Raw genomic sequence first — 27,044 nt, 5'->3', positions numbered from 1 at the left:
CCAGAACACCTACTCTTACTATAGTCTGCAGGCGCGACCTGCTTTGTCTCTTTCATCACCATGTCTCCTTGTATTTTGTATCTCTGTATGTATCTGTGTGTTTCTCTATGTCGTCATTTCACTACATTTCTGTCAATGTGCATGTCTGTCTCTCATTTATTATCTGGCAACATCTGTCCGGTCCCCTTTCTTGCAAAATATGTTTTCAGTCCATTGGAGCATTTCTATTAAAATGCCATTAATTAATTAGCATTCTGTAATTAATTAACCTCATGGACGTACCAAGCGTGTAGCTACCGAGGAGGGGGGGGGGGGGGGGGGGGGGGGGAAGAGTGTTGTTGGGGGAGGATCAGGAAGCTTCTGAGAGGACTTACTGTGCTAGTATGAGTTCCTTCACTGATTTATTTTATTGCTCATTTTAATAGACTAATTAAACTTTATTTGTTACTTTGTTAATGTGTCTGTTACTTGGATGCCTTACTTGATCCAATATTAAATATCCAGTGAGTTGTCTTTATTACAGTTCAATACTATAGATATAACATAACACATTATATACTTATTCTTCAGGGAAATTGAGATTCCCAAACTGTTCCTGGATGAGAAGGTGGAGGACGTGAAGGGAGACCAAGAGAATGAGACTAAGGAGGGTAAGGGCTCTCCCAAAGATCCCCTGTCAGCTCCAGTCACCCTCACTCTCATCACAGAGGGGAGGCAGAGCCAGGGGCGAGGCAGCTACAACCCCAGCAGACGGGAGATCAACAGGACCTCACCAGCACAGTGGCCAGACAGTACTGATCAGAACACAGGCACAGCAAGCCGCACTACAAAGGACCACCCCAGTGTTGGAGTGGAGGAGGTACAGTACAGACTATCAGGTGCCCAGCTGATAAGCTTTCTTCTCTGTTTTGGTAGGATGGAGTTTTGGCCTTCCATGGTGACATCACCAGGTGGTACATTAATTAATAGACCAATACGAAAGAGTTCCGAACCTCTCTGCCAATAACAGCTAGTTTTCAGTTTACCCCTTCCCTCCCCACCCAGACCAGACAGTCCTAGCAGAATTCTTGTTTGAGAAATTGATCTTTGCTAAGAAGCTATTTTCATTTATTTTTCACCATTTTGATTGAAATCAGTCACAGTAAGGTACTTAATTGTTACTCAGAAATGATTTAATATTGAGATAAAATGGCTGCATTGGAACAACAGAGAACATTGTTGAATTGAATTACAGTATTGAATCAAAGTTTCTCACCTCTTATCAACTATTCCTTTGTGCATCGCCTACCCTCTCACTATTGTTCTATCCATATGTCCTTGCCTTTCTCTATCGGTCTATCATTGTTCTGACCTACTGTATACCTCCTTATATGTCTCTCCTCCTCTCTCCTTGATGCAGGTTTTTGATATCCTACCTATATATGGGGTGCTGCAGCCAGGTGAAAGCCAGCTGGTGTCCTTCTCCTTTTACGGTCATGCTGACATCAGTGGTCAGGTTCTGGCTCTGTGTGAGGTCGAGGAGGGCCCCACATATGAAATCACACTCAAAGGAGAGGCTTCACTAGTCACCTACAGCCTGAACAGAACAGAGATAGACTTTGGCCTTCAGGTATTTGTACTATGGTCACCCTGAGGCTGTGTTAGTTGAGTCCAGTTCACTTGTGAAGGATAGAGATATCTGTGTTGGCTTTCTTTGCTTGTGTTTTTCATTCGTCCCTGTTTGGGTATGCAATGAATGCATTCAAGGCAATTGTCATTGATATTCAAACAAGGACTTATTGATTTTTTTATTTTTAAAGGAGTGAATCAGCAGAATCTTATCCTTGCGGGTTCAGCATACATTGTTTGGATCCATTCCCGCTCTTCTTCTTCTTCCCTTCTTTCTCCTGCAGTTATTTGACCATGTGGCCGAGGCAGAGATCACCCTGAGGAACACAGGGAAGGTGGGCTTTCAGTTCAGTGCTCTGTTGGGGGAGAAGGATGTGTGTGAGGACCCTCGGCCTGGACATCCCCTGGTCATCCCCAGAATGGTGAGACAGCCCACAGCACAGGGGATCCCTCCCTTTTACAGTCTGCTTTCTCTACCAATCCTTTAGTGTAACTACATACACCCTTTATGTAGTTACTTTCAATGGATTTTGGCAGAGCCAGATGAACTTGTGGATACCATTTTTATGTATTTTATGTAACTCTTTGTTTGTCTCTCATTACTCAAAGGGTTACATCGAGGCGAATGCAGAGCAGAAGCTTTCAGTGTACTATCTCCCTGGGGTCCCTGAGGTCTTCCACAAGACTTTCCAGCTGCAGGTGGCTTTCTTTGAGCCAGAGAGCCTCACTCTCAGAGGAGAGGGCATCTTCCCCAGGGTGTGCCTGGACCTACCCAGAGAGCTCAGTATGTGACTTTGGTCATTGTGGAGGTCTATCGCGATACTCTAAAACTGTTTTGTTGCAGTGTGTAACTCGCTATTCTTGTATTGTGTAGATGATGAGAGGTATACTGCAGTGGTGAAGGAGGCCAAGGAGGCTCTGGAGGAGGACAGGAGGGATGTGGCCATCAGCCGGCCTGCTACTGGAAATGGCAACCTGTCAGACAAGGACTACATCCCTACAGTCAGTACCTACTGTATCACAATCACTCAGCACTTTCACCTTGATTCATGTACAGTGCATTTGGAAAGTATTCAGACCCTTGACTTTTTCCACATTTTGTTACATTACAGCCTTATTCTAAAATGTATTGAAATGTAGATCTCAACATTATCATTGTCTTCATAAGACGAAACAAAGCTAATGTGTTCAGTTTGTATGGCAGACATGATACCTGTGCTGTGTGGACAGATGTGTGTGAAAATTGATTTCTGTCTCTCTGTGTGCAGTATGATGCCCTGCTGCAGATGGAGGTAGAGAGGCTCTTGGTGAAACAGAATGCCATGGCTGTTGAGAACAGACAAGTGGATAATAGAGACACACCTGCGTCTACTAGCAAGTGGCGCAAGAAGCTTAGCAGGTAGGCTCACATGCAAATGCACCATCTCTCCTCCATGGCTATGCATACTGTATATGTGAATCATTACTGAAAGTGGGATCTCATTGTGTCTCATGTTTAGATTCCTCCTACCGGAGTACACACTGGATTTTGGCTATGTGATCCATGGTAGTGTTCCTAACCACATAGTCAAAGTGACAAACACTGGACCCATGTCTGTGTCCTTCCGGGCTGACCGCCGCCCACTCACAGGCACAGGTAGGTTCTCCAGTATTCCTTAAAGTAGCTACATATGGAGCTGTTTGGGGAATATTATGGATCATTTTTAACAATAGATTTGTTTTTTTCTCCAGGATTTGTTGTAGAGCTGGATAGAGTAAAGAATCTGCCATATTGTGAGACTGAGACCTTTGAAGTGAAGTTTGACCCACGAGGAGCAAATCTGAATTTAGGGGAGATCAACACTGTCATGCCTATACAGGTACAGCAGGGAATCTGTACCTTTAGTTCTCTACTTCATTATATCCTATTTATTTTCTTTAGCTTCTTGAGTGTATTTGAAGTTTTATTGTTTTTCCACCACATTAAATATTTAGACCCATCTTTTTTAAGGTCAAACAGGCTGAATGTGCCATGGTGTCATTATGCTGTGTGTTGTGATTACCAGGTGGTTGGGGGCCCTGCAGTGCAGGTCCATCTGTGTGCCGTAGTTACCATGCCCTCCCTCACAGTCTCCACGGATACGCTGCAGTTTGACAGCATCCAGTGTGGGCTGTGTCAGGTAACCACCGTCCAGCTGTTCAACCCCGAGCCTGTCCCCTGTGAGTGGAGCATCGCAGAGGAGCAACGGCCCAGAAAGAAGGTACACTACCCAACTTATGCACCAATATACTGTACTCTATTGCCTCCTGCTATTTTAGATACTTGTGCTTTTGAACCTTTTACTGCAGTGGGCTAAATCAGGGTCACACAGAGTGTTTCTTGGTAGTCTTAAAATCTACTTTGAAGCAAAAGTATACACCTCACACACATGGTTATGGACTTAGAAAAAGAAGACAAGTACCATGTCAGATACAGAGTTGAAATGTGTTACATTTTGAGTTTGCATCCCAATATTACACTTTATATACATCACAGAATACTGAAATGTAACAAAACCGTTTAAATAGAAACATCGGATTTTCAGCGTTGTATTTTATTAATACAACATATTAAAAACATTCCACCCGTGAGGCCACTAGAGGGCGATTTGGTCATTTGACTGCAGGAAAAGTCAAACCGTAAGCAGCAACACTGTAGAGTAAAAAAGAACATGACCTTCAAATAGAGTGTGTTTAACCTAAATGATGTGCTGTTACCGTTAACACAAATAGCTAATTAAGTGCATTTTTGTTCATTATCTCGTGTTTTATGATGGATTAAAGCTTTTAAAATGGGATATTAAGGGCATTAGCTGCAAGGCTTTGGCTCATTTTTCTTCTTGTCTTGTGTCTTCAGAGGATAATTATAGACCCCAGGCCCCACACTGAGTCTAATGAGGGGCAGTCAAGCTCATCTCATTCATATTTTGGGCTTTATCTTTACCAATAAGACGTCCTAGTATTACAGAACATACCGACATCATGATACATACATTCCTCTTCAGTAATGAAGTTATCCACATAGTTATTCATTTGGGATTCTCTAATTAGTCTAGGGTATAGATATTGTATCTCTGTTCTTTATGACCTGTTAATAATTGTTGAAAACTCAAGGGATATGTGTCTATGGCCTGTGTGTAGATTGACAAGCATGTCCCCCTCCACCTGAGACGGAAGGCCAGATTGGAACAGTGTCCTCCTCCAGTGGTATTTGAAATGCTACCTTCAACAGGCGTGCTGTATCCTGGAGATAGAGTCAACGTCCAGGTCAAATTCAGCCCAGCCGAGGGGGTAAGAAAAACCAGGGGCCCATAACATTTCAATATATTTAAGCTGTCATGACTACAAGGAACACTGTTCTCTCATAATGACAGAAGCAGTTTGACCGTGTCTCTGTCTCTTGTCTGTTCTGTTAACACCACATGTTCACATTTGCACAATATTTCCAGAGCTCATCTTTCTCATGAATGATGGAGTCAGGTTGAGCTGGGAGACACAAATAAGAGACTAGACTCACAGAGGGCATTATCTCGCTCTGCTGCAGTATGGATCTCCTCCATCAGATACACACACACCACACACACCCCAATGACAGGTCTGCTGCCTTAAGAGTCTTGATGGTGTCTCATGGAGATTAGCTGAACTAAACTAAAAGCTTGGTGAAGCCTCTACAGTACATGACTTGTTGGTCTAAGTAATGTTCTAGAGTCCGGGAGAGACACACCACAGGGAATACTGCGAGAGAGACTGTTGGCTGGGCTGCAGATGGTGTCTGGTTGCTTCCTTGGGATGTACTGTAACTGTCATCTTGGCTGTGTTGTTTGCCATAGAGGGCGTACAGCCAGAGGCTGGTGGTGTCAGTGGCCCAAAGCACCCAGAGGATGTTGCTGCTGGCCCAGGGGCAGGGAGAGGAGCCCCAGCTGGAGTTCTCCTCCTCTGTGCTGGAGCTGGGACCCACCCTGCCATTCAGTGCTGGAGAGGAGGCTGAAGTGATTGTACGGAACCCCTGCCCCTTTCCCATTGAGTTCTACTCCCTGGAGTTTGACAAGAAATACCTGGAGGAAGATAAGGTGAAATCAATTGACTGCCTCTAATGGTGCACTCTGGAAGACATGGTTCTTTTAACTCATTAAGTGATCTCCTTTGTTCCGTTTCTGTTTTCGTACCTTTCAAGCACTAAGAAAGAATGTTTGGATTTAATTTCTCCCTCTCTCTTAAGATTCTGCGTATGATGAAGGGCTATGATGTCCAGAACGTCCTGCTGTTGCCCCCACGCGCCCCGGGAGAGTCACTACCTCCTGAGATAATTGACTATTACAATGAACATAACTGTGAAGAGGAGGATGGTAGGTCTGCAGTGGAACCACACTCTCATTCTGCAACCAGACTGTTCAATTATCTCTTATCAGGATGGATAAGACATATCTACAAAATGGGAGCCTCTGCAGAGCAGTAGATTAATATTTACTGATGGCTTACTTATTTAGAGGTCATGTATAATCCATAGGGGTGAGATCTGGGACTTACTGTGTAAAGGGCCTAGTTTGAGCTGCAGTGTAAGCTTTGATTTGATCTGGGATCATCTGTAATGGAAGTTCTCACTGACTCAGAGCTTTGTCTGGTTCCCCAGAGTCCAAGGCTGGCTACCCTAAAGATGAGGAGGCATCTGAGGCAGGGGACAAGGGAGAGCAGGAGGAGGAGCTAGCCACCCCACCCCTTCCAGAACGATTCGTGGAGGAGGAGAAAGAGGCAGCTCCCTCCAAGGATGGGACTCCATGTGGAGGTACTGAACAAGACCAAATATATAACATTAACATCACAACACTCAGAACAGTACAGATTACCTTGAAGAAACAGACAGAATAGCTGAACAGCTCTCACACTGCTCACAGTACACAACTTTGCCACAGGATACCTCAGACACTATAATAGTTATAGAGATCAAAGACAGCAGGTATCATGTTGCATTCTGTCACAGACCTGATCAAAGACACAGTGGAAAGCAGGACTGCCAGTGTGGGGGACCTGGAGGTCAACCCAGTGTCCAGAGCTATTGCACGCCACATGGGCATTGACCTGTCACCTGAGGGCCAGGCTGCACGAAACCGCCGGGGCATCGCAATCATTGTGCATGGGGCTCCCCTTTCAGGTAAAGAGTGGCACATCCACCAAAAGATTTCAACACTTTCAACACTCAGTTTTTTCTTTCAACCATTTGCACATATCTCTGTGCAGGTAAAACAGGCACAGCAGTGACTCTGGCCAAATACTATGGTGCAGCGTGTCTGAACATTGATGCTGTAGTGCTGGAGGCACTGTCCTCAGGGATGACCTCTGCTGGCCTGCGGGCCCGAGAGCTGTGTGCCAAGGCTGCTATGGAGCATGCTCAGAAGAGGGTGGAGGAGGCCGGTGAGTCTCAGCTTGATGGATAGGACGTTTTTGGTGTGTCTCACTCTCTCAGCCAATGATAACTGTATCAAACAAATGGTCATTTATTGCATTAAAGCCTAACAGTAAATTATCTGTGGACGAACTAGGTTATATGCTTTGTTTGTAGTTGTCTAATTGTAGGTGTAATGTTTGTGTGTGTGTGTGTGTACAGGCCAGGCTGTGGTGGAGGTGATGGGGCCTGCTGGTCAGGGTGCTGGTACTCTGAGTGTGGAGGCTGTAGCCAAACACACAGCTGAGGGCAGTCAAGTCATTGACCCCAAAGCTCCAGCCTCTTCCATCTCTACACGTAACAAGAACAGTGTTGTGGGAGGGAAGAGGATCGACGGATCACAGCCCACCGCCCCGTCAATGGTACCCTGATCATCACAATAGTGTGTATTACTATATCAAAGCTAGGACACAGTTTGTAATGCCTCTTATTAGTGCTTGCTTTCTGTGCAGGGTGGTGGCCCTATCCACCGGCAGCTCAGCATCAGTGTGAGCCAGGTGGGAGAGCTGGGCCTGATGAGCTGCCTGCTACCAGACCAACTGCTAGTGGACATCCTCTCAGAGAGACTGCAGGTGACATACAGTACTGAGAGACACAGAGCCTATATGGGCCTCCCAGTCCTTGGTCTGGGATGGACCCTCAATGAATATCCTGTGTGATCCTCGAGAGTGTTGATGATGAATGGGATGTATGTGTTGTCCCCTGGCAGCTGAGTGACTGTCACCGGGGTGTTGTGATGGATGGGCTGGAAACGCTGTACAGCCTCTCCCCCAGCAGCACCCTACAGATCATCCTCAAGGCCTTCAACAACAGATCCTTCATCTACATGGTCAATCTCTCCAACAACTACTATGCCTTCAAGGCCAAGGAGAGGGCACAGAGAGAGGCAGAGGGTGAGGACAAGCTAGGCCAAAGGAGCTGGGAGCTGTGCTAAACTAAACAATAGTTTGAGGTAATTACTACGGTGACTGGTAATAACACTCCTTCCATCACAGAGGTCTTACAGAGGGAGCACGCTGAGAAGGAGAAGCTGCGCTTGCAAGAAATGGATGAGGAGGAGTATGATGCCCTGCCAGAGGAGGAGAAAGAGAGCATCGATCTCAGACACCTTGTGGCACTGAGAGAACGAAAGCGCAGGTATTGGATGAAAAATGCTTATGCACATATTATGTATAGCAATGTGTCTGACTTAAGAGAGAATGGTTTAAACAGACTGGAATGTGAATAATTATGTATGTAATTGTAGAGTTTATGTTAATGTTAATGTATGTAAATGTGATAGGGAACAAGAGCGGGCAGAAAGGGAACAGGAGGAGAGGAGACAACAAGAGGAGCTAGAGAGAGTGAGAGAAGAAGAGGAGATGAAAAAGAAAAACAAGAAAGGCAAGAAGGAGCCTGCCAAGGACGACTCATCAGGGAAGAAGAGTCAGCTTGGAGGAAAACAGGTCAGTGTTTCGTCAGATCAGCCAACTGTGTCACAAGGTATTATAGAAGCATTGGAACTGTAAATCTGTATATTCTCTATTATTTTGTGTGAATATTGGCTATAGTTGAAGTGTAATCTGCATTATCTGTGACTACATATTAGAATCGTTATTTATTTTTATTATTGGAAATGTGAGGACTTTTTTTCTGTTGTTAATGTTTGATTGTTGTTATGTTTTTGTCTTTATCTTTGAGTTGGGGGGGATAATAGTATTTCTGTAATTGTTGATTGTCCTATTTAGAACTAATAAAATTCTCTTTAAAAAAAGCTGCATCACATGGTGCTCATTGCAGTGCATAGGAGAAGTGGTAGCATAATAAATTACATTTCCTAATGTGTTCCTCCCTTATTTCCACTTTACACTGACAGTCTGCAAGTGCCCTACGCTCAGAGACAAAACTGGACCAGCCGGTGAAAGATGGGAGAAAAATGTCCTCCTGTGCTGACGGCAAGGAGTATAAAGACTCTCCCACAGAGGGCACTAGGGAACCAGAGGAGGGACCCAAGAAGAAGAAGCCAAAAGAGGGCAAGGCAGGGGGTCAGGATGAGTCTCCATTACCAAGCGAGGACCCAGAGAGAGAGCTGGTATGTTACCCTCATAAATACCAAGTGAAGCATAAGAACGCACAGCCATTACGTGACAAACATATTTTGAATATGAACTAGTTCCTTTCCTCCTTTTACGATTGTACCTCATATTGTTTAAACAATAGCTGACACCCAGATGAATAAAACATATTTAATAGCTGTTTAACTGGCCTGTAATTGAAACTCCTCTACTCCTTCTGTTCCCTGTAGTCTAGTGAGGGTGACCGACTGCTGCTGTCTCGGTTCAGGCTCTACGAGCAGAGCCAGCCCCAGCTTCTCCACATCCTACAGTTCTGGGACCGAGCCCAGGGTCAACTCCTCCAGCCCCTGTTCTCTGAAGACAACATCCAGGAGCCAGAGGAAGTAGTCCCTGAGAGACAGGCCCCCTCCGGCAAGAAGACCAAGAAAGAGCGGGAGAAGGAGAAGGTGGAGAAGGAGAAGGAGCGCTTGGAGAAGGAAAAGTTGAAGGCAGATGCCACAGATGTGAAGCTGGTGTCTCCAGCCCCTAGCCAGGCCCTTCTAGCAGTGGAGGGGTCTGAGGGAGGGGACAGGGAGGCTGCACCTGAGACTGTGCCCCACATCCTCCTTTCTGTTACTGGGAGGGACTATCTTAGCGGAATAGAGATCCTGAAGAGCAACAAACTGCCCCCTCTTGAAGAGGTACAGTAGATACTTGCAGTAATATTCTCCCTTCATTTTATATTTGATCCCTATGACGATCTTTGATAAAAAAGCTTTACATGATGTCAACTTACTCTGTTCCTCAGGTGTTGGATGGTTTAGGGCTGGGACCCAAGGGCCCTCCTATCCCCCCCTCCACTATCTTCTCTGTCATCCCCTACCCTAAGAAGAGGCCTGTGCCCAGTGCACAGCAGATCACTAGTTGCTTCACCTTCATGGTGCCCTCAGTTCCAGAGGATCCAACAGGGGAGAAGAAGGATACAGACATGGAGGCTGAAGCTCAAGGCTCAGTCAAGGTATAATTGGTCCTCCATGGAAAATAGCATAACCTCACACATCAAACCACTATTGCCACCATATTCACTCGTTTATTTTATTTTTTGTTTATTTTATTAACTTCTTGCTCACTTTAAAAAACACCATTGATGATACATTAATAACACTATGTCAAGAGCAGGGATGGACAACTGGCGGCCCAACTCAGTAGGGATCTCAACTTACTGTTGAAAGTTAGAATAGTAGAATACACAAGCTGCAATTTCAAAACTCGGTTGTGCATCAGCAGTTGTTCTCTTATGTCAGTCACTTACAGTCACTCAATTTGCCCATGTCAGCTAAAATTTTTTAGATTGGTAAGTCAGTATAGCGGCCAACTATCTAAACTTATTAATGGTTGAATTACCGCCCGGGGGACCCCCATTGATTTTGTCAGTTACTCTCACTTAGATATCATATTAAAAACAGCAAACATTTCTCTCCACCCTATGGCAGAATGTGTAGAATTGCAAGAAATGTGTTATAAAATTGCTGAATCTTCTCTACGCCCCATGGAAGAATGTGTAGAATTGCAGGAAATTAACTCTAAAACTGCTTAAATGTTTTGCTCACAAATTTGCATGTGGGTATGGATGTGGGTACACAGACCTGCGAACCACTGCAGCCTCTCTTGGTTTAATTAATGAAGCTATTCATCATAGTCGGGTCTAACTGAATGGGTCTTACAGGAAGAAGTGGTGACCCCTACCAAAGGACGGGGGAAGAAGGCAGACACAGGCAGAGAGAGTCAGAAAGACAAGAGACGCACCCCAGCCAAAAAGGGGGCCAGGTCCAATGACTCTCGCTCCCCTCCTCTAAACGCTGTGACTCCCTTATCTGACACTGAGCATTGCCAACAGGAGTCCCAGCAGGAGCGCAACCAGCGGTGAGATCATCTATACACTACATAAGAATATACACTAATGTGCATAAATGTGACTTAAATGTGTTGTTTTCTATAGGCTCACCACATTCCGCTGGAATGTCCCACCCAATGGAGAGGTGACGCTGAAGATCTGGTTCCACTCCCAATTGCCTGGCAAGTTTGACCAAACACTGAACTTTGAGTTGTTGGGTACAAAGAGACGGTACCAAATGTACTGTAGGGGCATCTGTGCATATCCATCCATCAGCAAAGATGTAAAGTGAGTATTGTTATTTGTTTCTAGAAGACATTTGTGAAATAGAACCAATTTCTATACTTAAAGATGCACTATGCAGAAGTTGCCCCATTTCCTGGTTGCTAATAGTTAGCCTAATTTCAGTTTATGTGACAAAACAAGCAAGTATAGTGTAGATAATCATTGTACTATCTAAACCGCTGTGAAATATATTTTCCATAAACCAAAAATATAGTATTTTCAGATGTTTGAAGCTGGTGTACAAAACCGACAGTAAAAGACTAAAAAACAAATCTTAAGAATGGGGAGCATAGAAATAGCACACATAGAAAAGATCTAGCACTTCTTAGACTTGCTTTCAATTAGAATGAGAGATCTATAGCACACATGTCTATGTGAATTTGGTCAGGTCACCCAAAAAGTTACATATTGCAGCTTTTCCAATGCAGCTGTTTTTATCTCAATAACAAAAAATGCCAGAGTAACAATTAAGTATCTTACTGTGATAGTTTTCAATTAAAATGGTCAAAAAGAAACAAAAATAGCTTAGCAAAGATCAATTTCTCACATAAGAATTTTGCTAGGACTGTCTGGGAGTGGTCTGAGTAGGAGGGTAAAATGGAAAACTAGCTCTTATTGGCAGAGAGGTTTGGAACTCTCTTTCTTATTGGTCTATTAGCTAATTTACTGCCTGGTGATGTCACCAGACTCCAAAACTCCATCCCACCGAAACATGCTGAAATTTCAGGCTGTCTTTTCAAACAGCTCTTACACTAAAAGGGAATTATCATAATTTTCACAATTGCACAGTATTATTCCAACCTCATTGTGTGGAAATATATATATATATATATATATATATATATATATATATATATATATATATATATATATATATATATATATATATATAAAAACACATGAAAATCACATTTTTGACTGCGCTGGACCTTTAACTGAATTTTGTCAGAGCTGTTCTAAGTTTTATTATAGATATATATGTTTTATTATCACTGTAAATGATGTGTTGAGTGTGTGTCATTTGGTCTCTCCCAGGATGGTGTTTGCCCACAGTAAGAGGGTCCTTCAGTCTGATGAGGTTCTGCAGAAGACCTACATCATCCGCTCTGGCCTCTATGAGTTTGGCCCGCTGCTCTGTGGGAAGACCAGAGATAGGTAAGAGGATTATTTTCCACTACCTACTCTGTGAGTTTATTCACTGTAACTCCATAGAGGACAACATGTGTGATGTATGCCTGTGTGTTACCTGTCTGCGCCATAGGTATAAAGAGAGGAAGTATCCAGAGAACATGGAAAGGCTGGTGATACACAATAACTCCCCACTGGATGCTGAGATTCACTTCTGCTTCCAGCATGACACCAAGGCTACCACCTACCTATTGGACCCTCCCAACATGACCCTCAAGCCCAACGAGAGACAAGTAGCCAATCAGAACTACTCATAACATAGTTGAATGTAGTCAAACATACCAGGAAGGTGTCATTGTCACTAATATTATCAATGAACAGTTTCACATCCATACATTTTTCATGTTATCAGTATACAACTGTAATAACCACATTTTGTTATGAGACTTTGTATGGTAATCACAGAGTACCACTTATCCATGTTGTGCCCTTGCAGGAGCTGACAGTGTGGGCATACCCTACGAGCCCGGGGCAGATAGAGGACAGTGTGGTGTGCTGTATTAAAGAGAACCCAGAGCCAGCCATCTTCCGCTTCTCCTGTCGCGGGGTCCGGCCCGAGCTCGAGATCGAACGCAAGCAGCTGCATTTTGATAAGATTCTACTGCACAGGTCAGGGAATTAATTAATGCTGTAGTCCACATTGCACAGAACTACTGTAGTGCTTTTTAATGTGTCAGTTTCAAAGTAGAGGAATTTGTTTTTGTCATGGTAGTTTTCTGTTGATTTTCCTTTCGCCACTATACTCCATTCTCCCTGTGCTGGTTGTGAATCTCAGGAAGGACACAAGGAATCTGTGCCTGCGTAACAACACGCTGCTGCCTGCAGCCTGGAGGCTGAGTGGGCTGGAGGTGCTGGGGGATGAGTTCAGTGTGTCTCAGGACCAGGGCATCATCCTGCCACACTCTGAGTTCTGCTTGCAGATGCATTTCAGAGCCATGAAGCCCATAAACCTGAAGAGAGCCATTCGCCTCGAGGTACAGTACTGGGTGATAATTAATTTGATGATTGGTATCATCATGTTGCATTATTCCTGTTTATCTCATATTGTTGTGGTGTGACTTTCTGTCTGTGTGTTGCTGTGTGTGTTAGGTGTCCGATGTGGAGAACATCCTGGGTATTGTCCATACAGAGAACATTCAGATCCTTGCTGAGGCCTACGACGTGGCTCTGGACATCACCTTCCCTAAAGGTCTTTACAGGAGTTCTCACAGACAGATACGCTTGTTTCTTTCACACATGCATCATTTTACCAGCTCCCTTTGATTTGGATTAATTCCTTTTCCTGTTTGTGAAAGGGAAATTAATGGTGTTTCCCTGATCTACCATACATGTGTTTGTTTTTTAGGGGCTGACGGCGGTCTAGACTTTGGAACCATCAAAGTATCTGAGGAGGTCAAGCTTTCTGTGAACATGAAAAACAAGGGCAAATATGAGATAGCTTTCAAGTGAGTATCAATAAACATACTATCCTAAAGCTAACTGCTAATCATGCCATTTTTTTACCATATTAAGCACATTATCCATCAGCCCTCCCTTTGCCTCCACTTTCCCAGGTTTATCCTGGAGGCCACAGACCCAGCCGTGCCAGACCTGAACCAGATCTTCACCATCACCCCACAGAAGGGCTCCCTCAACCCCAACGACCGGCCCACATGCGTCCAGTTTGTGTTCCGCCACAACAAGGAGGTGTCCATCCGAGAGCAACCAATTCTGCGCTGTCAAGTTAGTAGACTCAACCAATAAAACTTGTGAAGAGTTTCAGTAGTGTGCTGTTTCAATCTCAGTATCCACTGGTGCCTTACAGGTGTCTGCTTTTTCTCAAAGGTGATTGAGCCAAATATTGCAGAGGGTGGAGAGACCATTGCCATCATTCCCATCAAAGTTTCAGTCCGGTCCCTCTTCTCGAAATACAACATCATGCCCTCCAGTGACATTAACTTTGGCCCACTAGTCTACGGCTGCCGCAAGACACAAACCTTCACCATAGAGAACAAAGGAGACTTTGAGATCCGCTTCAACATCAGCAGGATGTGTAAAGACCTGCCACAGCCTGCCCAGAGGAGAGGGTATGACCACCACTATGAACTCTAACCTTACTGTATCTCACTCCTAATACTTCCTCTATTTTAGCACTTTCTCTGTATAACCCAAAGTCATGGAATGCCTCTTTATGTCTCACTGCAGCATTGTGGGGAAGAGAACATCACGTGAGAACCACTCTGCTAAACCCCTCACTGGAAACAAAGTGCGGCGAACTGAATCCATCCAGAAGGACATGGGCATGTCCACTCTGGTAAGAGTTCCTCCTCGTATTACAACATACCTAGAAACTAACTTCAGCAGATGTAAATGACCTTAATGAAGATAAACATTTGAATATGGATCCATAATCCACCACTGCCCCATCCCCATGCCTCCCTCTCTTCCCCGGTGTGCAGGCCCGTTTCACCATGGGCGTGTTCTCATTGGTGCCTGGTTTTGGTACCCTGGCGCCGGGCGCTCACCAGGTGGTCACGGTAGACTGTGTGGCAGAGCAGGCAGGACGGTGGCAGGAGTGCCTGGCCCTGGACATCACTGACCGAGACCCCTCAGACAATCCAGGCGGTATCCCCTACCGGCTTGTGGCTGAAGTCTGCATGTCAGGTGTGTATATGAGTTAGCAATGATTGAGAAGGAAATGTGATGTAACGTTACCCCTGGCCCTGAGTGCTTATGTTGAAATTGGGACTCACCCTGTATTTTTCTACAGGGATTGCATACAAAGACATTGCCTCTATTTTTGAGGAGCACCGTATCTGCAAGACCAGCACCATGTTGTACTGTGAGCAATTCCGTGATTCCATGGGCATCTATATCCAGGATGAGAACAAATTTGTTTTCAATAATGTTCTGGTGGGTCGCCCGGCCAAAGCACGCTTCCGCCTCACCAACAACGGCAAGGTGCCCTGCGAGCTGAGCCTCGCAGTTAAACCTGTCCTTACGAAGGTATGGGTGGTTTTCTGATGAACATGTTTATGAAACAGAGATTGATTGTGTTTGTAGGCTGTAAGGCAGCAGGGCGAACAGTGACTGTTTGTCTGTTACAGATATCAGTGCGTAGCACGGAGGTGTTTGAGTTGACGCCTGGCAGGCTTTCTATACCCAGTCACTCTCATGCCTTTGCCATCATCACCTTCGCCCCTCAGACCATGCAGACCTACCATGCTGTGTTTGAGGCCACCCTGGAGGGAGCTACCAGGTACATACCTCAGTTTGCGTGTGTGTGTGTGTGCATACCTGTGTGTGTGGGTAAACTTTTCTCTCATCATTCACTCTCCTGTATTTCCTAGTCTGCAACCCATGGCCAAGTCCAAGGTGTTGGTGTTTGATCTGATGGGTGATGGCAATCTGCCCAGTGTGACTATTCTGAGACCAGTCCTGAGGACCAGCCGTGGACACCCTCTGCTGCAGTTCAAACGGCTGCTGGTGGGCCGGGCCCAGACCCTGCCCCTGGTGCTGAAGAATGAAGTCAATGTACCCGCTCAGGTGAGAACATCCTCTGTTTATATTACGTTTTTGGAACAGTGCTGTTTATACATTGGCATTATTTGACTGCTTTGCAGATTCACATTGATCTTCTGGATAAGATGGGGGTGTTCACTTTGAGAGCTGCTCCCAACACCATCTGCAGCAACATCTCCTCATCACAGATAGATGCAGAGGTCGGGACAGGTTGGTACAGTATACAACTGGTCCATGAGAAAACCAGCAGAGACACTGTGTAGAGACACTGTATAGTACGATTGTTTCAACTGTAAAGTTCATCCTATCCATCCTTCCTCTCCCCTTAGAGAGACAGATGGCACACACTGCCTCGTTGGTGCTGTTAGGCGGTCAGCAGGCGGAGTTTGAGGTGGAGTTTAGTCCCGTGGTGGCTCAGAGCTTTGAGGCCAACATGCGCCTCCTAGTGGTGGACAACCAGTATGAGGAGACAGTGGTGCGGCTGCTGGGGGAGGGCTACCATGACGTCATCTCCCTGGACAACATCAACAGCAAGGCTCAGCAAAAGGAGTACTCACCAGATGGTAAGGCCTCAAAGCTTTTTAGAATGATACAGCAAAGGTGTGCCAGTTTTCCACTACTTCAGGCCCTTAGTTGAATATGTGTCCCTCCCTTGTATTTTGTACCCAGGTAAGGGGGACCTGCTGTTCTTTGGAGACTGTGACGTGTCCAGGCCCTACCAGGAGACCTTCACTATGACCAACCTGAGCAGCAATAACGTGCTGAGGTTCGAGTGGCCCGCCGATGGCCCCCAAGTCTCCTTCTCCCCCCAGGTGGGCCACCTCCATGCAGGCTGTGCCAAGGAGGTGACCGTGACCTTCTGTTCAGAGCAGCCCGTGGTGCTGATCGCCCAGCCTGTGAAGTGTAAGCTGTGCAGAGTGGTGTTCCAGCAGCCAGTGGACCAGGTGCCAGACTGGGACGACCGCCTCAGGACCGTCAAGTGGGTCGACTCTGGAAAACAAGTGGGCAGTCAACAGCCTACAAAGAAGAAGGTGAAGTCACCCAAATATCTGTGACTGACCGCCCAGTCATAAAACAGCTGGGATAAAGCAGAATCTTTCATGATCTTTTTTTTATTTATAAAATGGAAACATTTTATTTATCCAGAAGCTTTACTTGCACTGTATTTATGTGTATAATGACCCATGAAGGAATGAGAGGCAATTCAATTTAAACACTGATAGAGAGCTCAATATTAAATTGTGTGTGTCCTGTCTGTCCCCAGGTGATTGAGACAGACCCAGAGCCAGTCCATTCTGTAGTAGAGAAGTCATTCAGGGAGACGGAGCTGCGCATCAGTGCTGTGTGTGATTATGCTAAGTTCACCTGCAACGCAGAGACCATCCGCTTCAAGGACACACTGCTCTATCAGACCAGAATGTTCCAGTAAGTTAATGTCTATTTGGGTTTCTGTGCCTTTCATATGTAAGTCAGAAATACAAATTATGTCATTTTAGTTCCTCTAATTTTCATCATGTCCCATGGTGTGCAGGCTCCAGATGGTGAACAACAGCAGTGTGAAGCTGGAGTACTCATGGCAGGTCCTAATGGACAGATATGGAAAAGGTGTCAACTTTGATCATGGAGGTAACTTTCAGACACTGCCTTCTGGTTCTGAGGAAAAATATAAAAATATGCTATCAATATACTGTATGTACTGTATATCAGCAGACCTTGTAACTGACATGATCTGTGCTCTATATTTCCAGACGTTAGCCCTCGCTCCTGTCAGAGCAGTAGATTAGGGGTGAGACCTGCCAGCTCTTTGGAGAGCGTGTCATGCCTGATGCTGGGTGACCCAGACCTGCCACCCTTCTCCGTGGAGCCCAGTGTGGGTATCATCAGCCCTGGAGCCACCCAGACCTTCAGGATCAAGTTCTCCCCCTTCGAGATAGCAGAGTGTGAGGCCAGGCTGGTCTGCAGGTCAGGATTAGGAACATAGACACACACTTACAAATCAAGGCGGAGTGAATTTTTGATGTGTGCTTTCGCACTTTCATCATCTCAAATATTGTATTTATGTGTGTGTTTTATGACAGCATCCCAAACCTGAAAGATGAGCAGAGCCCCACCATGGTGGTGTGTGGTCGCAGTTTACTGCCCTACTGCCACTTCCACCTGGAGGACTCAGACTACATCAGTGGAAACAGACGTAACCCAGAACTGCGTGGTCCTCATGGGGCCCTGCCCAGGGCCCCCCTGGACCCCAACACTAGGGTCATAGAGTTCAGATCTGTGGGCATTGGCTCCTCCATCCTTAGGTGGGTTGTAGCTTGATCACTCAAGCCCAAAACATGTTTACTACTTTTGAATAGTATATTTCATTGTATCTTTTCCCCCCATACAGGCAGTTCAGCATTGTAAACCCCACCAACAAGCCTTACTCCTTTATCTGGAGATGTGAGGATGCAGGTGCCTCCCCTTTCCAATGTCTCACACCCAATAACTCCATTCAGCCTGGGAAAAAAGTAGAGGTAGGGCTTGTGTATATTGTGCTTCACTTTGAGGTCCTTGATCACTGATAAAATGTCAGCTACTCTTACTGCTTTTAGTGCAGCTCCAGTGAACCCTGTTCTCTGCTGTTTTACTATTTTACTGGGGGAAAATGTCAGCTGTAAAATCTCTAATTCTTCCCGCTGCAGGTATCTTTTGAGTTCCAGGCCCAGGAGCCAGATACAGTGGAGTCATTCTGGACCTTCCTGATCCCAGATCAGAACCTGTCTGTGCCCTTCCTGCTCGTTGGAACAGCTAGTGAGCCTGTTGTCTACATGGACCATGCCCATCTTAACCTGGGAAACCTGCTAGTGGGTAAGTACAATAAAGCAACTAAGGTAGAAAATACCCACTGCACTAGAATCATTATCATATGAGAAAATTCTTAATAACATTATCCTAAACACAACATCAGTCTTAACCTGTGAACATTTGTTGTGACAACATGTTTCTGTGAATATGTCTCTGTAGGACACAAGGCTCACCAAACAGTGTATCTGCTGAATGGAGAGAATCAGCCCTTTCAGTTCTTCATTAAGGAAACGTCCCGTTACTCAGAGGCCTTCCTGGACAGCCTGCAGCTGGAGCCCATGGAGGGGGTGGTGCCACCTAAAGACAGGTGTGTAGCTCAACTTCATCGGTGATACACCTGAATCTAATTTAATAGAATGGTGTATCAGCCTAAGAGGGACTGTCTGTAGTTATAGTTACTATATTGTCAGAGTGATACCCTTGACACAAAACATCCTCTCTCTCCTGGTGTCTTGCAGGTTCCCTGTGTTTGTGTCTTTCACCCCGACACAAGATGGAGTGGTGACCTTTAACCTGCTGGTCCAGGTGAAGGGGAAGGTCCAGCCCCTCAATATGAACATCAAGGCAGAGGGTTACAGCATGAATGCCTGTGTGCAGTGTGAGAGCACCGAGGGAGGCGTCACCGAGCTGTCTCCAGGCAACTCTTATCATCAGGTGGACTTCAAACAAGTGAGAAATGTCCACTTCAAAGCTTAAGACTCAGACAGAAAGGCTAATTATACACCGAACTCCCCTTAAGCCTTTGTTGTGTGAAGTACAAAACTCATGCAAATTCAGAGGTACTTTTTCTCCCCTTTGCCCTGTTTGAGTTTTATAATTACATTTTGTTCTCTTCCTTTTGCTTTTTGTCCTTGTTCAGGTGGAGCTCAGTGATACAACATTGTGTACCTTCTTAGTGTCCAACCTGGGGAAGTTCAGTCTGGATGTTCAGTATGAGTTATGGGGCTCGGCGGAGATGCAGCGCCACCTAAAGGTGGAGACAGACAAGGGGCGTGTTGAGGTGGGCAGACAAAGCCGCTGTACTGTCACATTCTTCCCCCTGCAGAAGTGTGTGCTCAAAGACGTGGGCCTCAACATCAAGGTGAGCATCTCATCTTAGCATCATTGCTCTCCCTTTTCCTCCTTATATCTACTGTGTGTATGATTCCAATCTATGAATGATTCCATCTCTCTTTCTCTCTCTCACTTCTCTTCAGATTAAGAACGGGCCTGTGTTCAGCTGCTCCATCCTTGGTTCAGCGGTTGCCCCTGGCCTGGATTTCTCCTTCTCGAAACACAACTTTGGAATGAGCTTTATCTACTGTGCAGGGATGGTGCCAGCCACACATACACTGATCATAAGCAACAAGGGAGAGAGAGGGATCAGGTACCAGCTGACTGGTTGTCTGGCACTTTGCCTGTGTTTGAGCGACAACTTCAAAACCTAAACAAAACAGCATTTTTCCATTATCAGGCTCGCTGTCAGACCAATTTCCTCTCAAACTACCAAATGAAATGTAATGAAAAAGGCCTCACTGCACTGACAGGGAAAGGCATACTTTATATATCAGTGTTTCTCATTGAGGGTGCTGCCATAGCAGGTTATTGTCCTCTCCAGTCTAGATTGTCAGTTCTCCAACACCCCATTCCTGGAGGTGGGCTTCCAGCCAGAGGTGCTGCCCCCTGGTGGGTCCATGGAGGTGCCCATCACCTTTTACCCACGGGAGGCCATGCGCTACCATGAAAGAGTGGTCTTCGAGATCAATGACTGTGCCAAGCAGATGGTCGAGATCCTAGGTCAAGGTATTGAGATGAAGGTGAGGAATGCGTGTGTGGGAGCTTGCGTATGTGTGTGTTCATGCTTGTGTGTGTCTTTATGCATACCTCCCCTGTGACCTTCCTGCTACCAGGTTGACTTTGAGGACCCCAGACACAAGCTGGTGAATCTGGGGGCTCCGCAGATTGGTCAGAAGATCAGGAGGGTGATTCCCCTGGTGAACAACAGCCACTCCTCTCTAACTTTCTCCCTGCTACTCAGCTCTACTGTACACACTCTGCTGGACTCCAGGGTACGCCTCACAGCCACCTCCACACCACTGACACTAGTCCCTCTCACTGACACACAATAGTACAGTTGCTAGATTAATGTATATTTTGCTCACAATTAATCTATAAAGAGAACACAGTTGAGCCAAAAAGACTATTCCTTTTCATGGGTTGTCATTCTAGATGTGAGTGTGATGAGACGTGTTCCTCTCCTGTACCGTAGGTGCTGTCAGTGAACCCGCCAGGTGAGGTGACCCTGAAGCCGTTTGGGGGCCGCTGTCTGGTGGAGGTGCTGTTCTCTCCCAGGCAGCGCATGGCTCCCTTCACGTCAGAGCTGCAGTTTGAGTGTCTGGGCACGGTTCGCCCCCTGCTGGTACTGAAGGGCTGCTGTCAGGGAGTGGAGGTCAAGCTGGACCAGGACTACCTGCCCTTTGGAGCTGTCGCTCAGCGCTGCAAGGTCACAAGACGCATCATCATGCAGAACACTGGAGACATCGGAGCCAGGTAGGTACTCTGACATTAATGCTGGGTGATTAGTGCTTTTTGAGGTTCATTCAGTTTCGATTCAATTATTAAAAAACAATCACGGTTGAATTTTTTTAGTTTTGCACTATGCACTATCTGGGTTGAATTCTGTAACAACACAGCATTTAAAAAATGTGTCCCATGATCGTAGTGACTGACTTTTACTGCTTATCACTTAATAACCATAATTTATTCACATTACTTTACTTTAATAAAATATTTCAGTTGTGTATATTACATTTGTTTTATTTGATGACTTTATTATTTCATTCTAAGTCATCTCATCTCTAGAGCTTCTTTCTATGCTGTCTGACATCACTATTTTAACAGTTCTTCTAAGTAAATAAGGCATACTTATAAAACATGAAGAACACCTGCTGTTTCCATGACATAGACTGACCAGGTGAATCCAGGTGAAAGTTATGATCCCTTATTGATGTCACTTGTTTAATCCACTTCAATCAGTGTAAATGAAGGGGAGGAGACATGTTAAAGAAGGATTTTTAAGCCTTGAGACAATTGAGATATGAATTGCGTATATTTATTTATTTTATTTTTATTGAACCTTTATTTAACTAGGCAAGTCAGTTAAGAACAAATTCTTATATACAATGACGGCCTACCCTGGCCAAACCCTAAGGACGCTGGGCCAATTGTGTGCCGCCCTACGGGACTCCCAATCACGGCCAGTTGTGATACAGCCTGGAATCAAACCAGGGCCTGGTGGGACGCCTCTAGCACTGAGATGCAGTGCCTTAGACTGCTGCGCCACTCGGGAGCAAATATATGTGCCATTCAGAGGGTGAACGGGCAAGACAAAATATTTAAGTACCTTTAAATTGGGTATGGTAGTAGATGCTTGCCACACCAGTTTGTGTCAAGAACTGCAACGCTGATGGTTTTTCACGCACAACATGGGCCAGCATCCCTGTGGAATGCTTTCGACACCTTGTAGAGTCCATGCCCTGACGAGGGCAAACGGGAGAATGCAACTCAATATTAAGAATGTGTTACTAATGGTATACTCAGTGTATATGACTGCTGAATACCAACTATCAATCAGTTAGATCATGTATTTTCAGGTAGAGATACACTATATATACGAAAGTATGTGGACACCCCTTTAAATTAGTGAATTTGGCTATTTTAGGCCACACCCATTTCTGACAGGTGTATAAAATCGAGCACACAGACATGCAATCTCCATAGACAAACATTGGCAGTAGAATGGCCTTACTGAAAAGCTCAATGCCACCTTTCCAACAAGTCAGTTTGTCAAATTTCTGCCCTGCTAGAGCTGCCCCGGCCAACTGTACGGGCTGTTATTGTGAAGTGGAAACATCTAGAAGCAACAACAGCTCAGCCGCGAAGTAGTAGGCCACACAAGCTCACAAAACCAGACCGGCGAGTGCTGAAGTGCGTAGTGCGTAAAATTAGTCTGTCCTCAGTTGCAACACTCCCTACCGATTTCCAAGCTGCCTCTGAAAACAACGTCAGCACAAGAACTGTTCTTTGGGAGCTTCATGAAATGGGTTTCCATGGCCGAGCTGCCGCACACAAGTCTAAGATGACCATGTGCAATGCCAAGTGTCGGATGGAATGGTGTAAAGCTCGCCGCCGTTGGACTCTGGAGCAGTGGAAACTCATTCTCTGGAGTGATGAATCAGGAACTGCACAGAGCCCTGACCTCAACCCCATCGAACACCTTTGGGATGAATTGAAACGCAGACTGCGAGCCAGGCTTAATCTCCCAACATCAGTGCACGACCTCACTTATGCTCTTGTGGCTGAATGGAAGAAAGTCCCAGCAGCAAAGTTCAAACATCTACTGGAAAGCCTTCCCAGAAGAGTGGAGGCTGTTATAGCAGCAAACTGGTTTTGGTCATGTAGTGTACCTTGCGAGGCAACTGCTCTCTATCCCCCTGGAGCGCACGTTTTTCTCTCATCTCTCCATCTCTGGGCCCACACAGACCGGACAAGTAGGCACGTAATGGATTATGTAGTTAATTACCATGTTTTCTGCACTAAACTATGTAGAATATTGGCCTGTTTGAAACTTCAACCCCATATTACATCACACAGTTGGGACTTGATCTGATTTCTGTAGAGAAACTGTGCATTGAGCTCAGAAACCCCCGAAATAAATGGAATTCAAATAATTGAACCGATGTCAGTCAATGATAAAGTTGAATACTTTATTAGATACTGTATGCTCTCCTATTATTGATGGTCATAAAAATGTAAAGTATGCTATGTTACTGCTACATACTTATACAATAGGTAATAATGGCCATTATCTAGCATCCGTTGTATTGATGTATCCATCCTTGTGACTGTGTCAGGTTCCAGTGGGAAATGAAGAGGTTTGGCAGAGACTTCTCCATCACCCCTGTAGAAGGCTACATCTGCCCCGGCATGGAGGTGCCTTTTGAGGTGACCTTTTCCCCTGTGGAGCTGAGCCATGAGCTGAGATATGATGACCTGCCCTGCTCTATAGAAGGAGCCAAGCCCATCAAACTCACCCTGGCAGGCTCCTGTATCCTACCCCCGGTCACCAAAGAGGTAAGGCTGCTTGGAAATCTCTTTAATACAACGCATGTGCACAATATAAACCCAAAACCTGCATAGGAAATGAGACCTGTGTTTAATAATGATTGTTCCCTATCACTTGTTCCCCTTTCTCTACCCGTCTCATTCTTCACAGGTGTTGCATTTTGTGTGTCAGGTGCGCTGTCAGCACATCCAGTCACTGACCCTGTCCAACCGCACCAACCAGCGCTGGACTCTGAAGCCTGTGATGGAGGGGGAGCACTGGAGTGGCCCTCCCTCCTTCATCATTGAGCCCTACCAGCAGAACAAGGCCTACGAGATCACATACAAACCCATGGTCACGACCGCCGATGGCAAGAAGCACCTGGTGAGACACTTTCACTGCAGTGCTTTCTTGGCTCTAGAACAGACTGAGCTTATTTGTAGTGTGAAGAACCTTGAATAGGATGGCAAATTATTATTGTTGCCGACAATTAACATATTTTAGTTTTAATCAAATAGTATGTTCATATGATACAGCATATTATTGCATTATGTACTATAGATGCATCTTGTGATTTGTCTCTGTTGCTTGACCCTACTGTCCTCCTGTGCCTCTTCCAGGGCTCTGTATTCTTCTCCTTTCCAGATGGGACAGGCATGCTCTACACTCTGCATGGCACTGCTGAGGCCCCCAAGGCTGTAGCCACCATCACCCACGAGATGCCCTCCAAGACCCAGTACACTGAGATGGTTCCTGTCCAGAACTGGCTCTCCAAACCTCAGAGGTACCACCACTACACTCCTAATACGTTGCCACAATTTTGTTAGCTGCCAGTGTTAAGCTGTTCTGTGTGCAGGTTCCGTGCTGTAGTGGAGATCATGAAGCCAGAGAGGCCAGACAGCACTGTGTCGCTGAAGGGCCTGGACTATCTGGATGTACCAGCTCTGGCCAAGAGGGACTACAAGGTCTCCTTCTTCACTTACAAGGAGGGCCAGTACAACGCCAAGGTGAGTGGAGATCTACATTATAAATGCATACAGGAGAATGCTATCTATCTTCAGGTACTGTATGTTTAGATTGCAAAACCCAGATCATTACTCTACCCTGCTACCTACACATAGATGAAGAATGCCAAAGGCAGCTGTTTTCCAAGTTGACTTTGTATTTAACCATATGTGTCCTGTCCTCCTCTACTCCCTGCCCTCCAGGTGACATTCCGTAATGAGTCTACAGGGGAGTACTTGTTCTACTACCTGAACTTCAAGGCCACAGCGCCGGGTGTCATTAGCACCATAGAAATGGTGACTCCGGTGCGCCAGACAGCCTCTGCCTCTGTCAGGGTGGAGAACCCCCTCCCCATTAGCCTGTTCTTCAGTGCTGAGTGCCGCAGCCCAGACGTCAGTGTGCCTCCACAGCTCTCTACGCCTGCACTCTCCAAGGTGGGTCTACACGCACCTGACTTCATCTATTATCTTGACTATGATTGCTTTTCCTAAGCATATACACTGTATCAAACCAATGCTTGATTGTTCCATTTTTGTTTGGTTTTATTTAAATCGCAGGCCACTCTTTCATTTGAGTACCAGCCGCTGCGTGCGGGCGAATCCACTGCTCGTCTCATTCTTCATAATGGAGAGTTGGGCTACTTCCACTATGAGCTGTTGCTGAAAGCCCTGCCAGCGTCGCATGAGAAACCGCTCTACTTCCGTGCTCCGCTGGGCAGCGGACACTCCGTCTCTGCCAAGTTTACCAACTACTCCCGCGTCAAGGCAGAGTATGCCTGCAAGGTACTGGATCCACCTGCAATCATTTACCCACACATCCAGGCACACTGCTCATGCTTGATGACCACTGTTACCTGGAAACCTGTTGTCTTACTGCCTTTTTCTACAAATTGTACTTTTTATAGAATATCTTGTAGACGTTGGACAATACAAGCTATAGCATTTCCATTATAGATTCAATTCATTATCTCGGGGAATGCATGATCAGAAAATGATGTATCTGATGATATGATATCTCTCTTAGACGGACAGTCCTGACTTCATTGTGGAGAAGAACATCAACGCTGCAGCTGGCTACCAGGCAGGCACAGACATCAGCCTGGAGGTTTACTTTGAACCCTGTCAGTTGGGAGAGATCCGTGGCATGCTCACCCTCTCCTCAGGGTTTGGAGGAGAATACATGTTCCCTCTCTTTGGGTGCTGCACCCCTCCCAAAGCCCAGGGCCCCTTCACCATCCGCGCCGGATCCAGCGTGTCCATCCCCTTTAAGAATGTGTTTGTCCAGACCACAGCCTTCTCCTTCCAGGTGGACAGCCCATCCTTCACTGTGAAGGGCGTGGAGACTATCCGGTCCAAGAAGACCCATAACATTCTTGTTATGTTCGAGGGGCCTCCCCCTGGCTCCCGAGGGCCCTGCAGTGGTAAGCTGACCATCTCCAGCCCGCGCTCCGAGGGCCACGGCCAGAGCATCTCCTGGGTCTTCTACCTGAAGGGCTACTGCCCTGAGCTGGCCCAGAGGGACAAGACCTCCTAGAGGAGGGTGAACCTCCTCTATACAGTATCTACAGTTCAATGCACAATGTGGTTGATACTACAATATGTTTACTCTTTACACACTGATATAGTTTTAAGCAAATGTCAAGCTAATAAATGTCATATAGATGGGTGTTTTTCTTCTGTTGCACTTACATTTGTACTTTTAGCACAGAATCTTATTTGTTGAATGTGTTTTAAATCAGTAGGCTACAGTAATCACATTTAGTTATTGATTTTACAAATAAGAATGTGTTGTTGTCCTATTTATAAAGCCTTAGGAGATTTATACATTGTGAGACTAAATAATAAATATATTTATAGCGGAAATGGTCTATCGTATTAGCTCTGTTGGATTTTATCTCTTCTAGATCATGTCCCTCTCAGAGCCACTAGGGAGAGCACTTACTCCTCCAAATAGCAATCATTATGTGTCAGCACCAGTGACTTCCTACATTCATTTGTGGGAACAGGATGGGTGTTCAAGATGCATGAAATATAAAAAGAGTTTCAATTTGCATAAACAGCAGTTGAATAGGTGTGTCAGAACGAGAGAGAGAGCGAGTGTGTGTGTGTGCGTGTGTGTGTGTGTGTGTGTGTGTGTGTGTGTGTG

General features: G+C 45.7%; 1 protein-coding gene across 3 annotated transcripts in view; it reads left to right on the top strand.

Annotated features, from left to right (window-relative positions):
• The window catches only part of hydin (HYDIN axonemal central pair apparatus protein), a 73,770-nt gene extending 47,010 nt beyond the window's left edge, over positions 1-26,760 (top strand). The window contains exons 25-85 of one of the 3 annotated variants that reach the window (XM_021597922.2): positions 571-859; positions 1,400-1,609; positions 1,893-2,030; positions 2,218-2,392; positions 2,483-2,610; positions 2,877-3,007; positions 3,108-3,244; positions 3,340-3,467; positions 3,654-3,848; positions 4,768-4,917; positions 5,457-5,696; positions 5,846-5,972; positions 6,257-6,409; positions 6,605-6,775; positions 6,862-7,035; positions 7,229-7,428; positions 7,519-7,638; positions 7,776-7,959; positions 8,062-8,203; positions 8,349-8,511; positions 8,922-9,137; positions 9,351-9,800; positions 9,908-10,117; positions 10,826-11,022; positions 11,099-11,281; positions 12,314-12,433; positions 12,540-12,699; positions 12,903-13,075; positions 13,242-13,440; positions 13,556-13,655; positions 13,812-13,911; positions 14,020-14,188; positions 14,291-14,532; positions 14,651-14,759; positions 14,905-15,109; positions 15,216-15,451; positions 15,553-15,704; positions 15,796-15,991; positions 16,069-16,177; positions 16,297-16,530; positions 16,637-16,998; positions 17,232-17,392; positions 17,499-17,593; positions 17,716-17,929; positions 18,046-18,267; positions 18,354-18,480; positions 18,649-18,814; positions 18,971-19,118; positions 19,270-19,480; positions 19,671-19,892; positions 20,008-20,177; positions 20,409-20,607; positions 20,701-20,859; positions 21,060-21,340; positions 23,704-23,923; positions 24,066-24,278; positions 24,515-24,678; positions 24,751-24,901; positions 25,103-25,333; positions 25,457-25,681; positions 25,923-26,760. In XM_021597922.2, coding sequence (XP_021453597.2) covers positions 571-859; positions 1,400-1,609; positions 1,893-2,030; positions 2,218-2,392; positions 2,483-2,610; positions 2,877-3,007; positions 3,108-3,244; positions 3,340-3,467; positions 3,654-3,848; positions 4,768-4,917; positions 5,457-5,696; positions 5,846-5,972; positions 6,257-6,409; positions 6,605-6,775; positions 6,862-7,035; positions 7,229-7,428; positions 7,519-7,638; positions 7,776-7,959; positions 8,062-8,203; positions 8,349-8,511; positions 8,922-9,137; positions 9,351-9,800; positions 9,908-10,117; positions 10,826-11,022; positions 11,099-11,281; positions 12,314-12,433; positions 12,540-12,699; positions 12,903-13,075; positions 13,242-13,440; positions 13,556-13,655; positions 13,812-13,911; positions 14,020-14,188; positions 14,291-14,532; positions 14,651-14,759; positions 14,905-15,109; positions 15,216-15,451; positions 15,553-15,704; positions 15,796-15,991; positions 16,069-16,177; positions 16,297-16,530; positions 16,637-16,998; positions 17,232-17,392; positions 17,499-17,593; positions 17,716-17,929; positions 18,046-18,267; positions 18,354-18,480; positions 18,649-18,814; positions 18,971-19,118; positions 19,270-19,480; positions 19,671-19,892; positions 20,008-20,177; positions 20,409-20,607; positions 20,701-20,859; positions 21,060-21,340; positions 23,704-23,923; positions 24,066-24,278; positions 24,515-24,678; positions 24,751-24,901; positions 25,103-25,333; positions 25,457-25,681; positions 25,923-26,432 — 11,566 coding nt within the window. In that variant the 3' untranslated portion in view covers positions 26,433-26,760. Of the gene's footprint in view, positions 1-570; positions 860-1,399; positions 1,610-1,892; positions 2,031-2,217; positions 2,393-2,482; positions 2,611-2,876; positions 3,008-3,107; positions 3,245-3,339; positions 3,468-3,653; positions 3,849-4,767; positions 4,918-5,456; positions 5,697-5,845; positions 5,973-6,256; positions 6,410-6,604; positions 6,776-6,861; positions 7,036-7,228; positions 7,429-7,500; positions 7,639-7,775; positions 7,960-8,061; positions 8,204-8,348; positions 8,512-8,921; positions 9,138-9,350; positions 9,801-9,907; positions 10,118-10,825; positions 11,023-11,098; positions 11,282-12,313; positions 12,434-12,539; positions 12,700-12,902; positions 13,076-13,241; positions 13,441-13,555; positions 13,656-13,811; positions 13,912-14,019; positions 14,189-14,290; positions 14,533-14,650; positions 14,760-14,904; positions 15,110-15,215; positions 15,452-15,552; positions 15,705-15,795; positions 15,992-16,068; positions 16,178-16,296; positions 16,531-16,636; positions 16,999-17,231; positions 17,393-17,498; positions 17,594-17,715; positions 17,930-18,045; positions 18,268-18,353; positions 18,481-18,648; positions 18,815-18,970; positions 19,119-19,269; positions 19,481-19,670; positions 19,893-20,007; positions 20,608-20,700; positions 20,860-21,059; positions 21,341-23,703; positions 23,924-24,065; positions 24,279-24,514; positions 24,679-24,750; positions 24,902-25,102; positions 25,334-25,456; positions 25,682-25,922 lie in introns of those variants that run through there. The other 2 variants (XM_021597913.2, XM_036975199.1) reach the window with 2 other exon arrangements.
• Positions 26,761-27,044: the final 284 nt, after the last annotated feature.

Source organism: Oncorhynchus mykiss, chromosome 1 (genome assembly GCF_013265735.2).
Source record: "Oncorhynchus mykiss isolate Arlee chromosome 1, USDA_OmykA_1.1, whole genome shotgun sequence".
Lineage (NCBI taxonomy): Eukaryota > Metazoa > Chordata > Actinopteri > Salmoniformes > Salmonidae > Oncorhynchus > Oncorhynchus mykiss.
Note: the sequence above shows the minus strand (reverse complement) of the source record. Positions and strands in the feature narration are given on the sequence as shown.